Genomic DNA, 13,465 nt, shown 5'->3' with positions numbered 1-13,465 from the left:
TCTAGTTTTTGACTCCGGATTTACCTGTTTTTTTTAAAGAATTCTAATATTTAAAAAACTAACTCCCTCGCGCTCCAGGCGGATGACTGCCGAGGCTACGCTTTCTCTGCACCTCGGGCTTCAAATGTGATAGTAATCGATAACTGCGACCGCAAGGAGCACGAGGGAGGGGTGAAAAAAATGGCTGGTAGGCTGGGTGGGAAACTGGCCAAATGAGCCCTTTACTAGATTGCGAATAACTCGGCCAATCAAATCCGGAAAAAAGATTTCCTTTCGGATTTGCATTGAGGGGTGGCCAAGCAAACTTTTGGGAAAATTAGTTTTTTTTTAAGAGTTCGCTTTTTCCCAAAAAGCGATACCAAAGACCTCCCCAAATTTCCAAAATTTGAAAAAACTCTAACTTTAGCATAAAATATCTCCTGAACGGCAGGGAATATTAGAATTCTGAAAAAACAGGCAAATCCGGAGTCAAAAACTGGATAGGCCTGTATTTTTTGTAGAATTTTAGATCCCATAGTGGAATTAGAAAAAAAGAGGGGTCCATGAATTTGGTGCGGTTGAGTGGTGGATTGCTTGTTAAAAACGGAAAAAATTATTTTTAAATTATCTAATTCAAGCTCAGTGGTTCGGATAGTTGGTATAATTTTTGGGAGTAATCATATCATCTCATACAAATTTTCACATCATAGCTTTCAGATATTGCGCTGCTGAGTACCGTTCACTCATATTTAATTTTATTCAGTTGGTACTTGAGTGATCAGCGCCCTAGTCCACTCAGCTATCACAATCTACTAAAATTACAACTGCCAGCAGTGGGATTTATAATGAAAAGTGTAATCCAATATAAATGATTTGAATGTCCCCATGTAACATCTACCAGTTATAACAGGTTTGCATATTGAAATAATGCACATTCTGGTCCATATAAAAAAACAAAAACAAATAGCGCACATAAAAAGATTTACCCTTGGCGAGACTCGAACTCGCAATCTCCAACTTAGGAGGCTGGCGCCTTATCCATTAGGCCACAAGGGCTTATATGAAGGGAAATAGGCAAAGAATATGAAACTCTATGAAACTCTTTGGCGGTTCAACACTGGAATCGTGATTTTTTTTATGCACTGTGTCTCAATATTTTTCAATTGAGTAACCTCCTAATAAACAAATGAAAAAGTTATTTTTTTAACCATTTTTTGTTGAATTCTGAATTGATTAGGGTTTACTTGTTTACTTTAATCGGTCCAACCGCAGACGACAGAGTATTGTTTGTTCAGCCTCAGCACTTCAGCGTTCGTACGGCAGTACGCGGGTGGATTTCCGTGACAAAAATATGAAGTAAAACTTAGTTGGTTTAGTGAAATTCCGACAAGTAAGTAAAAAAAATGGAGGCAAGTGCTTTGAAGAAAGTAAGGAATAAGTTAGTTACTCCATTGGGAATCCCCCCTCCTTCATCCAGAAGGTAAATTTTTGTTTTTGTGTTTCAATACAATACAATTAAAATAAATTCTCCCTACTTCATTATAGTTTTGCACGACCTGGAGGAATAGGGAAGAAAAGGGATTACACTCCTGTTCACTGGAGTCGTTATTTTACATCAAGTGAAAAAGTAATAGTAAATGAAGATGGAGACTCATTTCAGGTTTATCGTAGAGGCTCCTCTGGTCCCCTACTTGTTCTGCTTCATGGAGGGGGATTTTCTGCTCTAAGTTGGGCATTGTTTGCTGTAACTACTTTTTTTCACACATACATAGCACATAGCGTACTATATTTATTTATCTTCTCTGTATATGTTAGGAATGCATTGAAGGTTTGATTTCCTGTCAAGTCCTTGCAATTGACATGAGAGGTCATGGTGATAGTAAAACACACAATGATGAAAACCTTTCTGCTGAAACCCAAGCTGAGGATGTTGTGTCAGTTGTCAAACATGTTTTTGGATCAGACCCTCCCCCAATTGTTCTTATTGGACACAGCATGGGAGGTGCAATTGCAGTTCATGCTACTGCTACAGAGCAGCTTCCAACAATTGCTGGACTTATTGTGATTGATGTTGTGGAAGGAACAGCAATGGAGGCACTTGCCTCAATGCAGAGTTTTCTTAGATCAAGGCCAAAACATTTTCACTCCTTAGAGCAAGCTATTGAATGGAGGTATGTAAGTTATGACAAGAAATCCATAAAACAGCAGCAGCTTTTACAGTTAAATTATTTTATTTTTAAAGTGTCAGAAGTGGTCAGATTAGAAATGCTGATTCAGCAAGAGTGTCTATGCCTGGTCAGTTAACAAGGTAGCGTTGTAATTTAAATGTTTATACATAAAGTGCTTTTGCTCTAATCCCAAATTTGCAATTTACGTTCCAATAGCGATGTGACGGGACAATGCGCCACATCCGAGGTATCCACCACAGCCACTCCAACTGTTTCCTCTCCAGGTGGTTTCACACCGCAAGCCGTGACTTCGATGAAACATGGTGAATGCATAAACGAAGAAGACGAGCAGGAAAAGACCGAAACGCCTCCCGCTTTTCCAACAGAACCTTCATTTTCCCCTCCCGTAAAACTTTTAGACGTTTAATTATTGAAGTGTGCTTTAAAATTTAAAGTATTGTTCTTGTCATTTAGAGCGTCAAAGATAAGACCGGTTATCGGTGGCGTATTGATCTGACGAAAACTGAACATCAATGGCCAGGATGGTTCCACGGCCTTTCTGCCACTTTTTTAGCTATTCCCGTTGCCAAACTCCTACTTTTGGCTGGCATAGACCGGCTCGACAAGGAGCTGACCATCGGGCAGATGCAAGGCGAGTGACAAACAAAATTCCTGATCGTTGGGTGTTTTTTTATTATCGTTTCGATTTAAATAGGGAAATTTCAAATGCAAGTCCTTCCTCAATGTGGCCATGCGGTGCATGAAGACGTACCAGAGAAAGTTGCAGAAGTGGTAGCTACGTTTCTAGTAAGGAATCGCCTGACATCACCATCTGACAAATTTACTTGGTAATATAATCTCTTTCACCCATCGAGTTTCTCAAGTTGATTTCTAATGTTATGTATTTGATATCTAGGGTTATGCCCGCTTGTTAGGTTTTCTCCGTAACCCTCTAAGGTTCCGGAGACAAACGGTATGAGGTAAAATGTCGGACAACACGAGAATGACGTGAGCGTACTGTATTTATGTTTCTCTCATTGTTCACGTGCGTTTTTGTCCCCTTGCCCTCATTTAAAACTGTTTTATAACCTCTTGTTTTTTTCTGACGATACCTTTTCTTTTTCACAATTGCGTCAGTATGGAACTTTGCGTTCAAAGGAAAATGGGTCACCGTCATCCATTCATCCACTTTGTGTCAACTGTGAATAGCGTTTATAGGAGTTTTCTTCAGCTTTTTCTGTAAAAAACTTCCATTGACAGGCTATTTCGAAAGTCTCGCACAGTGAAAGCGATTTTGGGTACCTAGCCGTGTGTCTGTTTGGAGTAAAGAGCTGTTGCCAAATTGTACTCCAATTTCAGCTTGCTTTTTTCACACGTCAAGCTAATTCTACTACGATTGCATGATGAACATTGAACATTGAAGGTCATGTCGTACACGCAGGGCAACTGTGTTTTGTAAAGTGTTCCTGGTACGATTACATGTCTTTGTGTGAAGAATTCTCCCGTAGTGGATTCTCTTTGCCTTGGTTTTCGCCAAACTTTTATTAACCTTCAAGACTAATTCCAGTCTTTTCCTGGCGTATTTATGTATACTCCAAAGCATCGGAATTACATATCAAAACAGAAATTTTGTTTTTATAAAGTTCGGTAGCGTTTCATTTCATACAGATCCGGGAAAAGTTAAAGTTAGCAGCTTCGTTCGTTTACTTTTTTTTTTCTCCTTTTGGTTTTAGTTTTTCTTCTGTTTTTCCTCTCCCTCTCCAGATAACAAAGAACACCCTTAAACAATGTGCTAGCATGGGCATTGCTCTCCGAGGTTTTTCCTTCGCTACGGGCATTTGTTGCGGCGGAAGCCACGAAGCAGAAAAACATTATTTGCGACCTCAGTGCAACTACGTGATTTCTCCGAGCTTCACATATTTTTTACTGGTTTGAGATGGCAACAAAAAAGTCGAACATTAAGCTGACGGCGATTTTTTTCTGGGTTTAGCCCGATGAATTCGCTTAACACGAAGAGCATAAACGAATAAGTTTATCCGATTAAGGTATGGATTTTCCCCCAAAAAATCCACATCCTAAAGAAACTCGCTTTACGCTCTTCCTTTCACCCGACGCGGGTGAAAGCGCAAAAGATTGGAGAAAAGTATAATGCCGTATATGGTCTATTGTTTGAACATTCATTTAACCTATAATGAAGAAAGGAAATCCTGTTTTTGTTGTTGACGTGCTTGAATGTTTTTTTTTTTACTCTTGTTAGTTTTTCTATTAGTTCATTTTTTTTTCGGTGACGTAATCATTATACCTTGCGCAGGTATTATTGAATCGTACGTTTATATAGTTGCTCAATAGGCAGTATTACTTGGCATTCTTTATACAATACACGTCTTGGCTAGATTCGCTATCAGTCTCACGAATTGCCTTTTCATTAGCTATTGGGAACGTGCCGTTTAAAAATTGCTTAATCGATATTGACTTGCTAGTCTTTATGCCTCTATACATTTTTTCATTAAATCAACTGGTTTATTAGTTTTTTTCCCATAACCTTTTTTTCCTTGCTAAACAATAGATTGCTCTATCTTTATTTTATTTTTAATACGTATTAACAAACCGTTTTATATAATTATTTTTCTTTGACATCTTCGTCTCAAGTCGCTTTCTTTTGTCCTAGCTGTGACATTAAAGGATGTCGAGGTCATTCTTGTTATTTTTCGGAAGTTGGGAAAATCCCAGTTTTTAAATTTACGGTAGTACATGTGATACTACCTGCGGATGAAAAGGAAGCTGTTAGTGTATGTTAGGTGTCCTTGAGTCGTTGATGGTTTCACCTGTTTGAGAAGTTTCATCTGATTGGACAGCTACCAAAAACCCTTGCTGTTGCTAGCACCACGAAGAAACAAAGACTGGGAAAAAGAAAGCAAATGAGAATGGTTAAGGAAAACGAATGAAAAGAGTGTTTGGCGAGTGACTGTCTACAATTCTGGAGTTTTCATTAGCTCCAGGTTCAGCCCACCTTGCCACCAGCCTTCAACTGTTGAGGTATAAAAGCCAACAAGGAAAACAGACAATCAGCAGTCGCTTTAAGAATCTGGCCTACAACACAATACCAAGGTAAATTTAAAATAACAAAGAATAAAAATCATATTATTTGTTTCGAGTTGAATTTTTTGCTAACATTTTTCTATTGCATGTTGTAATTTAGAAGAAAATGAAATTCGTGATTTGCTTCAGTCTTTGTGTCGTCTTGGCTGCGGGTGTTCAAATCGTCCCTAAAACTCTGACGCGCGAAATCAAAGCGGACGTGCTTAGAGGTAATAAGCTCTTAGATATACTCCGTTTTATATTTTACTATGGCTAAATAGTAACAGCTAAGTGCAGAAAATTAATTATCAATTGATAATCATGAATCAGATTTCCCTGGTGTTTGCTATGCTTCCACGCAGTGCCGCACCTTTAAGGAGGGCGAAGAATGGGATCTCAAACCTTTCTGTGGAAAATCCGTTTGCATGATGGGTGCTGACGGAAGGTAATAATTTCGTTTTTTTTTTAAAATACTTTCTTAATGTATTGCTCATGCGAAATACTTAAAAATTTTACCATTTAAACAAACATTCTGCAGTTTGAAGGAGCGCGTCAGTGATTGCGGCCCCCCAGCTAAACCAAATGAAGAGTGCAAAGTTTCCGCCAATGCTACACTCGCCTATCCTGACTGCTGTCCAGTTTATGATTGCGCACCTGGAGTTGAACTGGAATTCCCTGAGATTCCAGTTGTTTAAACAACTAAATAAATGACTAAATAACGGAGTCGATAGGCGTTAAGGTGCATTTGTTTTCCTCTTCGCATTCACTGCATTTATCTCCATGAAATCTGAGCTGGTCCTTCGTTTATTGCTAATACATTTACATTCGTGACACCACAAATAGTAAAGTTCATCAATGAATTGTGTACGAAAAGCTGAGCAGTTATTCCGATATGAAAAACAGAATTTTTTGGTGTGACCTAGAAAGATCTCTTCTGACTAGTTGATGCAGTATTGCGAAATCAAGGCTTCTTTGCTTTCGTAAGAAGAAAGTCATCGATAATTTTAAAATGTAAGTAAGTCACGCTGACTGCTGCATTAAGAATAAGCGGGGAATCGCCCCACACTGATTTTTACCGTGTGATAGCGTTCCTTGTCACGTTGGACGAATAGATAGATAGAAGCAATTAAAAAACAAAACTAAATCCGTCCAACTAAATATGCAGAATTAACAACTGAAATGTTATGTTAATTTGACTGAAGGACAAGAAACGCACGTTTCCGGCTCGATGGGTTTCTTAAGTTATCATTAAAATTTGTTTTCCCCGGTACATTTCATTAACAACAAATGAATACCCAAGGAAAAAGTAACGCAACGGTTTGATAGCTTAGTTTCCTCCAAACAACACCTCGTCAAAACTCTAGTTTTCATGGAATAGTTGGCGAATAAATACTAAAGCGTAGCAATCAGTCTATTAAGATAAACAGAAAAAGTTGTATTGAAACTGAGTTGTATTATTCTTTAAGACAGGAAATTTCGGGTGCGCTTATACAAGAACGCCGTATATTTCTTTCCGTGTATTTTTTTCATTGTTCTTTCCGTTCTTTGTCTACTGAACTAATTCTTTTGTCAACTCACGCAAAAAAAAAATCTTTCCATTCTTTCTTTTAGCTAAAAGCTGGTCTAGTATTGATATTAGACCACGCACGGTAAGAGAACAGTGAAAAAACACAAAGTGAAAGATACTTACACCCACGACTATAAAACAGGAATAGTAGAAAGATCACATAATGGATTTGAAAGAAATAAAATGATAAGGTGTGTCTTCAATATTAGATTGCCTTGTTTGATCACATAGTTCAAAATAGTTCATGGACTAGTTGCCTCTTAGTCTCTTAGTCATCGTCGCGAAGCCACTTTTCATCGGTGCATTCTTCATCCGAATCACTTGATGACGATTCGGGTTGTTCGGCGTCGAATGCGTATTCTGAATAAATCAAAATCAAAATATTTCAGTGATACATCTCATTTCTTTTGCCACTGAATTTGTTAATCAAATTCTTCGTACTTGCGTCTACTATGGGCTCCAGTTGCTCCTCATCATCTGACGAATTATTAGTCAACCAATAGTCAAAATCACGAGTCAGCCAAGGTTGTTTTAAGGGGGATTGAATGAAGCGAGTCCACATTGAACCTATTCCTTGCTTTCGGAGCGTCGCCTTTACTCCGCAACTGACGATACAATGGGAACATTTTTCAGGAACTATGAATCCGTACGTGCTCGTGTTCAGTTCATATCTACGTCGAGATGTAGAAAGACACCATGGTAAGATTATAAATTTCAACACGTAATATCGTAAATGGCTTTTAGTGGAAAGATAGAAGAAAAGTCTACCTCGATCCGTTAACATCGGCCACAAAGCTCAAATGGTTCTCCGAAAGTTCAATAGTATAGTCGCTCAGGTGTCCCACAACAAAAGTCACACAAACATCCTATTGAAATATAAGAATGTCTATATTTTGATAATTTATGATCAGGTCAATCTAAAACACTAAACTACCTGTTCACTTTGTGCCCATTTCGTTGTAGGGAAGCGACTCAAACTGTCCTTCAAAGGCATCGTGTGGTCGATTAGCGCTAAATTCTGGTTTCCGTGTATAATCTGCTGCACCGCCAGCTTCTCCTCTGATGCTGAAACACTTTTGCTGGAAGCCTCGTCAGACGGACGAGAATCGGCATTTGACTTGGTCTCGTCACTTTCTTGAGATTTCGGAAAAAGGTCAATCCAACCAGGCGAAACATCAAATTTCATGTCATCTTCTGTGTCGCTAAGTTGTTGCGATTTGCACATTTTTTCTCTCAACGCTTTCTCTTCAGCCTCCTTCTTGATAGCAGCCGAGTGGCGCACGATTGCACGAAAATCTTCATCATTTTCTAAAGAAATAGCATAATTTTGGGCTATCATTTGTTGAGCTAAATTCTGGGGCTCGGATTCTTCTCGGTTTATCAGTGTAACATGATAGTGCGGCCCATTCGTCACTTCATCAGGAACTGTTTCTTTGAACTTCATCTGGGCATGCCAAACGTGCATGAATCCATCAGGTCCAGTGGTGAGAGATGAGAAAAAAAAGACATCTTCTTCAGTCCATCCACCACTGTCATTTTTCGGCCCCACGCCGTACAACGAACAGGCGATGGCTTGAAATGGTAGGCGACTGATGAATTTAGCGGGCAATGTTTTCAAAGCGTGTATAGGAACCGTTGCGAAGTCCCCGTAGTCCACGAAAAAGACTTGGAACTCCGATGCATCATGTCCAATTATCTTTTTCTTTATGCAGCAGCGACACCACGATCCACGTTCTGTAGGTGATTCCGCGAGGCAGAAACTTCCTACACGAGCTTCTTCGTACGTCACATTTTTACATTTGGATAACTAAATATGGGTTTATAGCATCATTAGTGTTTTAACTTTATCAAATTAAAAGCGGAATAAGCTCACTTGTTTTTTTATATCTTCTTCCAATGATATCAAGGTTTTCTGAAATTTGACGATTGTGACGTAAAACTAAAGTAGATAATGCGCTGTTAGGTTATCATATACAATCAGAGAGAAAAAGAGAGAGAGCAAATGAAATCCATACCTGGTGTGGAGAATCGCTAGCCACTAACTCAACTTGTGTTTCTTCATTCATTGGAAGGAATGCATGAGCCACTTCGATCGGTTTGCTGCTTCGGCTTGCCAATCCAACGCTGCAATCTGGTAAAACAAGTCCGCCTGTTTCACATAGGTGGTGCAGCTTTACTAAATGTTCGTCGTTGCTTTCGGCTAACTCAGCTTTCAAGAGTTCTTTTAGTATGTCTGTCACAACAACACAGGAATTCAAGCCATCCAGTCGTTTCCTCTCGTGCAATGGGCTTAGCCATAACGTAGAGGACAAGGCCAGCACAATCCGACCCTCCAGCTCTTTACTCATTAATTTTTCACGAACAAAATCGTTCGCGTAACGGCTCCAGCTTGAATTTCGCTCCAATGGCTTGGCTCCCACCAGAAAAACTTCGATGGCTTCCGGGGCAATTTTTTTCAGGTGTTCTGGAAGTTCAAATATATCTTTGACAAAGCATTGAACGACACAACCTTGGTCAATACACACGACTGCAACCTCGGTAGGAATTCCCTGAAGAACAACATATTTTGTAATCCACCACATACGAGAAATGATTTATACTCATAGTGCCCTTACCTGGTGATCTTTCTCAAGTACCGATTCTACACGAACACGGTCAAAAAGATGTTCTGTGGTGCGTCGGGCGTAAAGATTACCAACTTCTATTTTATCCCCATGCACCGGATTCTTTCGCTCATTTTCGTCAAGAAAATGGTTTCTCAACTGAGCAATAACTTCGAAATGTGATCCACTCTTATCTTCCAACTGATTATTTTCATTGCGATGCTTCAAAATGCGGGCGTAATACTGGGTTGCAGTACGGACGGCGGTAATGCGAATGCGAACAATGCCGTTTCTTGGAACAACTGGTTGGTCAAGGCTTTCCAGAATGACATGTCGAAGTCCACATAGCTTCATATTTCTACACAATCCAAACGCCTAGAAGACACAAGGAAAAAGAAATATTCGGAATAATAATTCCGAATTACTAATCGGCTGACACAAATTTGCATTTACTACCTTCAAATTTTCACATAGTGGTAGATTTCTTTTGCGAACCTCTTTACCACAGAAAGAAAGTATGGCTTCCGTTGCTAATTCATCAGAGACCACATGTCCAAAGCGTTGCATAAAACGTACGATCGTCAGCAGAGAGTTGTTAAACTCTTTGGTGATAAGTAGATGTGTTTCAGGTTTATCAGCCTCCGTAGCTTTCAAGTGGAAGTTGTCCATTGCGAATGAAAGCCGATAGCTAAAATCGTATTTGGAATGGTGAGGTATAAAATAATGGATGAGTGTTTGTGCATTTTTTATGTCGAGTCTCTCTAGGACATCGTCTGTGCAGATAAGAATGGCAGAACCCTTTTGAACATGGTTCCATCTTTGCGTTATAAAATCTAAATCTGACACAATAGATTGATTGTGGGCTAACAGAGGCGCCACACCAATCTGAAACCACGCAAGTAAGTATGAATTGAGCATTAACACTTTAATCTTTGATAAGTTACCGTTGACAGCATTCGTTCAACTTTAAAGACTTCAGCCGACCCGCGGCAGAATATAATGGTTCTGCTTAAGCGTTTTTTTTGCATAATCTCCAACAAATGGCAGTCCATCTCGTCAGAAGTTCCAAGACGAACATCAAGCTTCATCCCACCATAAATGGCAGCCTCCATACAAGAGGATATGAAAACCGAAGGATTTTTTAAAACCTTAGAAGAAATTTCTTCCATTCCCTTTGTCCAATGGCTGGCACAAGCCACAATCTACCGGGGGAAAACTTTAGCACGAGTATAACTAATATGCATTCACTGTCATGCTTACCTGTCGTGGGACGAAGTTCTTTCCCTCTGTTACCCGCTGAACAGACTCTTGATAAAAATTAAACAGTTTTTTCGCTGCTCCAGCGTGTTCTTTGAGCACAAAGTCTGCATCGTCGAATACAAGATGACAGCATCGATCAAAGCTAATTATATCTTTTCCTTCTGATAACAACAAACTGAGTGCAGGAGCTGTGGCAGCGAGCAAAGTCACTCCGTTGATTAGGTAGGGCAGAGCCACTTTCAAGGACCGTTCTGTACCATCGGTGAAGACGGCAGAGCGAAAGTTCTAAAACATAAAATCTAGATTATTATGCGCAGACATCTATGAAATACTATAAGATAATACGGGAGTTTTCTTCATAATTCGACAACAATAGTAGTGCACCATTTCTGCATTTTCCCACGATGAGCAAATAACAATGGCCAAAGGGGAACAGCCTTCTGGCACTTCGCTGTATTCGCTTGGGTCAAGCAAATTATTTAATATTGGTATCAGATAGCCTATTGCCGAAAGTTAGCATTAGGGACATGCCTGAGAACTACAACAAGTCTTCGTTTGGCATTATAATACCTAATGTTTTTCCACCTCGCGCTCCTGAGATATAAGCCACATTATGACCGCGCAAAATTGCATCCCAAACATAGGCTTGAATCGTTTTGGGTTTTTCAAAACCAAAAGAATTTAAAGCTTCATGAATACTCAGTTCAAATGGGAAATCCTTGAAGTTATGGATTGATAAATGGGGTACGTTAGATCGAACAAGAACACGACCTATGTGTTATCTTCTTTTTAATACCATTAATCAAAATTATTCATTTTGTATTACTAATACCTTCCTCTATTAACTGTGCTAACTTGGAAAGCTTTAGCATTTTGGGTACATTTTCTTCGGATGCAATAGTATGCTCTACTTTTGCAGATGCTGAAGCTAATTGCAACAGTTCTTTTATATCTTCGTCATTTTCATGCACAGGTGAAACGACATTAGTAGTGTCAACTGGGTTATCCAAGGAAGGTGACTGAGACTTCGTTTCTTGAGTAGCTTCTTTTTTGCTACATTTGGATCGTTCAAGTGCAGCCTTCAACAGAAATGCTCGACTGCGATTCCTTGCAAATAAATAATAAAAAATGTGTTATTCATTTTATATCGTTCCACTTATAGCTGTCATACATAGTTGAGCCACTTGCAACTGTAGTTAGATTTGGCTGTGAATTTGACTGTTGGGCCAACACAGGACTGTTTACTCTTGTGCATGAATTTTGCAATAAACCAGAATGCCTAAAAGAAAATGGTTACATTCTTATTTTAAAAAATTGTTAGAGCCATATACTGAGGAAGGTGTAGTCCATTGCATGGCTTGATGTTTTCTGCAATAGGTCTCCTAACTTTGACTTCCATTTTTGTATATTCTGGCCTAGCACGTTGTATTGGTTTGGATGCTCCATATGGCATACCGGCAGGCATGAAAGGCATAGGCAAGTTAGAAGTTGGTTTTATGGATGTCTCACTGTATTCTTCCTTCCCCTCTGGTCCACCTTGAGATGCAAATTCTAAACCATTCACTATGTGAAACAATACAAAGTTTGCCTCAATACATTTCCAAAATATACTGAGTATAGCAATGTATACCTGTTGCTTTTTCTTGTTTACTTGGTTGGTTTTCTATGACACAATTCTTTGTAAGTATTTGAGAAAGGGATTCATTCTTGGACACTGGCTCTTTAATATTGGGGGACTGTGAAACCCAAATGGAATTCATGGTTTGGAGTTGAAACCCAGTAATATCAGCATTTTGATCAGGTGGCATGGAGTTGGATTCTAAATTTGACTTCTGCTGTGGTTTCAGATTTGCCACTGTTGTTGAAAACTTTACAGGCTGAGAAATTGGTACACATTGTTTCAATGACTCTGTTTGGTTCTTCTTTGATTGGCATGAATTAAGATACTCAGATATGGCTAAAATGCTTCTTCCTCTTGCAAAAGAAAATTTGCCGTTTGCCGAAGAGTTTAGCGGGCATGTCTTAGTGCTATCTTTAAATTCTTGAGGTGACAAGTGGACATTTTCTCGTGGACAACTAGAAGACTCCTGATTATGCAGAGATCCATCTCTACGGGACGCCATTCCGTCTGCTTTTTCAGCCGATAAACGTGCTTTCTTCAGTTGTAGGAGTGTCTCGTAGTGCCTCACGTAATCTGAGAACCCAATTGTGTAAATTTTATTTTCTTCACTCTGCATCTGTATATTCTTCTAAAACCAAACAACACCTGATTGATCAGCTGTTTCGTTTCGTCCCAACTTGACTTCAACGAATGGACAAGGCAACACCAGTGGCACGAACCACGAAGGGATACAAAAACGAACAAATAAGATGAAATCTAATTCAAAGGCGGGAGTTTCATTGTGTTGAATTTTGTTTTGTGTTTTTAATAATTATAATTATTTTATTATAATTATTTTATTATTACTATTATTTAAATATTATTTTCACGGTTGTGTGCGAGTGCGACTGTTGGCCATAAACAGAGTCATAGAACCCTGGTTGGTTCACGACATTGATGGAATCGTCTGTCATTGTGTCTAATTTCTGAAATAGCAGTCAGAGCCTCCAGCGGGTGCGTCATAAGTACACCAATCACGAAACAGGTTTGAAAACTTCCACAGCCAATCACAACAGTGATAAAGGAAACGAACAGAGCAGACGATACCAGAAAAATTGAAGCTCGAATAGAAACACTGACAATGACCGAATAACTCAGTTTCTCTCGATAGATGACTCTGATTCTAGTTTCCACCACTGTGCCCCGCCCC

General features: G+C 39.2%; 3 protein-coding genes, 1 long non-coding RNA gene and 1 other non-coding gene across 7 annotated transcripts; 2 read left to right on the top strand and 3 right to left on the bottom strand.

Annotated features, from left to right (window-relative positions):
• Positions 1-962: 962 nt before the first annotated feature.
• Positions 963-1,035, bottom strand: Trnar-ccu. The gene has a single exon. It is a non-coding gene; the product is annotated as a tRNA-Arg (tRNA).
• Positions 1,036-1,180: 145 nt separating this feature from the next.
• LOC116920577 (protein phosphatase methylesterase 1) lies at positions 1,181-3,644 on the top strand. Of its 2 annotated transcripts, none has more exons than XM_045172869.1 (8): positions 1,181-1,459; positions 1,525-1,723; positions 1,795-2,150; positions 2,222-2,287; positions 2,364-2,553; positions 2,622-2,803; positions 3,105-3,120; positions 3,408-3,644. In XM_045172869.1, the coding sequence occupies exons 1-8, from the start codon at positions 1,383-1,385 to the stop codon at positions 3,549-3,551; spliced, it is 1,230 nt and encodes a 409-aa protein (XP_045028804.1). In that variant the 5' UTR covers positions 1,181-1,382; the 3' UTR covers positions 3,552-3,644. The 2 variants fall into 2 exon arrangements, with proteins under 2 accessions (XP_045028804.1, XP_032782612.2); XM_032926721.2 differs by adding an exon at positions 2,863-2,995 and having other exon boundaries at positions 1,195-1,459; positions 2,622-2,799; positions 3,064-3,644.
• Positions 3,176-5,085, bottom strand: LOC116920604. Its single transcript, XR_004392799.2, has 2 exons — positions 4,973-5,085; positions 3,176-4,910 (listed from the first exon to the last, which is right to left on the bottom strand). It is a non-coding gene; the product is annotated as an uncharacterized LOC116920604 (long non-coding RNA).
• Positions 5,086-5,113: 28 nt separating this feature from the next.
• Positions 5,114-6,065, top strand: LOC116920590. Its single transcript, XM_032926735.2, has 4 exons — positions 5,114-5,255; positions 5,347-5,455; positions 5,556-5,670; positions 5,764-6,065. Exons 2-4 carry the CDS (start codon positions 5,353-5,355, stop codon positions 5,918-5,920), a joined length of 375 nt encoding a protein of 124 aa, XP_032782626.1. The 5' UTR covers positions 5,114-5,255; positions 5,347-5,352; the 3' UTR covers positions 5,921-6,065.
• A 593-nt stretch (positions 6,066-6,658) lies between these two features.
• On the bottom strand, positions 6,659-13,410 carry LOC116920569 (putative ATP-dependent RNA helicase TDRD12). Of its 2 annotated transcripts, XM_032926711.2 has the most exons (17): positions 12,922-13,409; positions 12,286-12,849; positions 11,987-12,218; positions 11,827-11,934; positions 11,488-11,762; positions 11,226-11,426; positions 11,001-11,155; positions 10,656-10,940; positions 10,340-10,597; positions 9,852-10,280; positions 9,408-9,770; positions 8,808-9,341; positions 8,666-8,731; positions 7,727-8,599; positions 7,561-7,658; positions 7,234-7,463; positions 6,659-7,152 (listed from the first exon to the last, which is right to left on the bottom strand). In XM_032926711.2, exons 2-17 carry the CDS (start codon positions 12,776-12,778, stop codon positions 7,061-7,063), a joined length of 4,692 nt encoding a protein of 1,563 aa, XP_032782602.2. In that variant the 5' UTR covers positions 12,779-12,849; positions 12,922-13,409; the 3' UTR covers positions 6,659-7,060. The 2 variants fall into 2 exon arrangements, with proteins under 2 accessions (XP_032782602.2, XP_032782601.2); XM_032926710.2 differs by having other exon boundaries at positions 12,286-13,410.
• Between the last annotated feature and the right edge of the window lie 55 nt (positions 13,411-13,465).

This window comes from Daphnia magna, linkage group LG4 (genome assembly GCF_020631705.1).
Source record: "Daphnia magna isolate NIES linkage group LG4, ASM2063170v1.1, whole genome shotgun sequence".
In the NCBI taxonomy this organism is placed as follows: Eukaryota; Metazoa; Arthropoda; class Branchiopoda; order Diplostraca; family Daphniidae; genus Daphnia; species Daphnia magna.
Note: the sequence above shows the minus strand (reverse complement) of the source record. Positions and strands in the feature narration are given on the sequence as shown.

Bases quoted from the DNA above. Each gene is read 5' to 3' on its own strand.
- LOC116920590 (XM_032926735.2), top strand. From the start codon at position 5,353: ATGAAATTCGTGATTTGCTTCAGTCTTTGTGTCGTCTTGGCTGCGGGT. The intron at 5,456-5,555 runs GTAATAAGCTCT...ATCATGAATCAG, and splicing joins CAAAGCGGACGTGCTTAGAG to ATTTCCCTGGTGTTTGCTAT. The intron at 5,671-5,763 runs GTAATAATTTCG...AACATTCTGCAG, and splicing joins ATGATGGGTGCTGACGGAAG to TTTGAAGGAGCGCGTCAGTG.
- LOC116920577 (XM_045172869.1), top strand. From the start codon at position 1,383: ATGGAGGCAAGTGCTTTGAAGAAAGTAAGGAATAAGTTAGTTACTCCA. The intron at 1,724-1,794 runs GTAACTACTTTT...TGTATATGTTAG, and splicing joins TAAGTTGGGCATTGTTTGCT to GAATGCATTGAAGGTTTGAT. The intron at 2,288-2,363 runs GTAGCGTTGTAA...ACGTTCCAATAG, and splicing joins ATGCCTGGTCAGTTAACAAG to CGATGTGACGGGACAATGCG.
- LOC116920569 (XM_032926710.2), bottom strand. From the start codon at position 12,892: ATGCAGAGTGAAGAAAATAAAATTTACACAATTGGGTTCTCAGATTAC. The intron at 11,156-11,225 runs GTATTATAATGC...TTTCGGCAATAG, and splicing joins GCGAGGTGGAAAAACATTAG to GCTATCTGATACCAATATTA. The intron at 9,771-9,851 runs GTAGTAAATGCA...TGTGTCTTCTAG, and splicing joins CACTATGTGAAAATTTGAAG to GCGTTTGGATTGTGTAGAAA.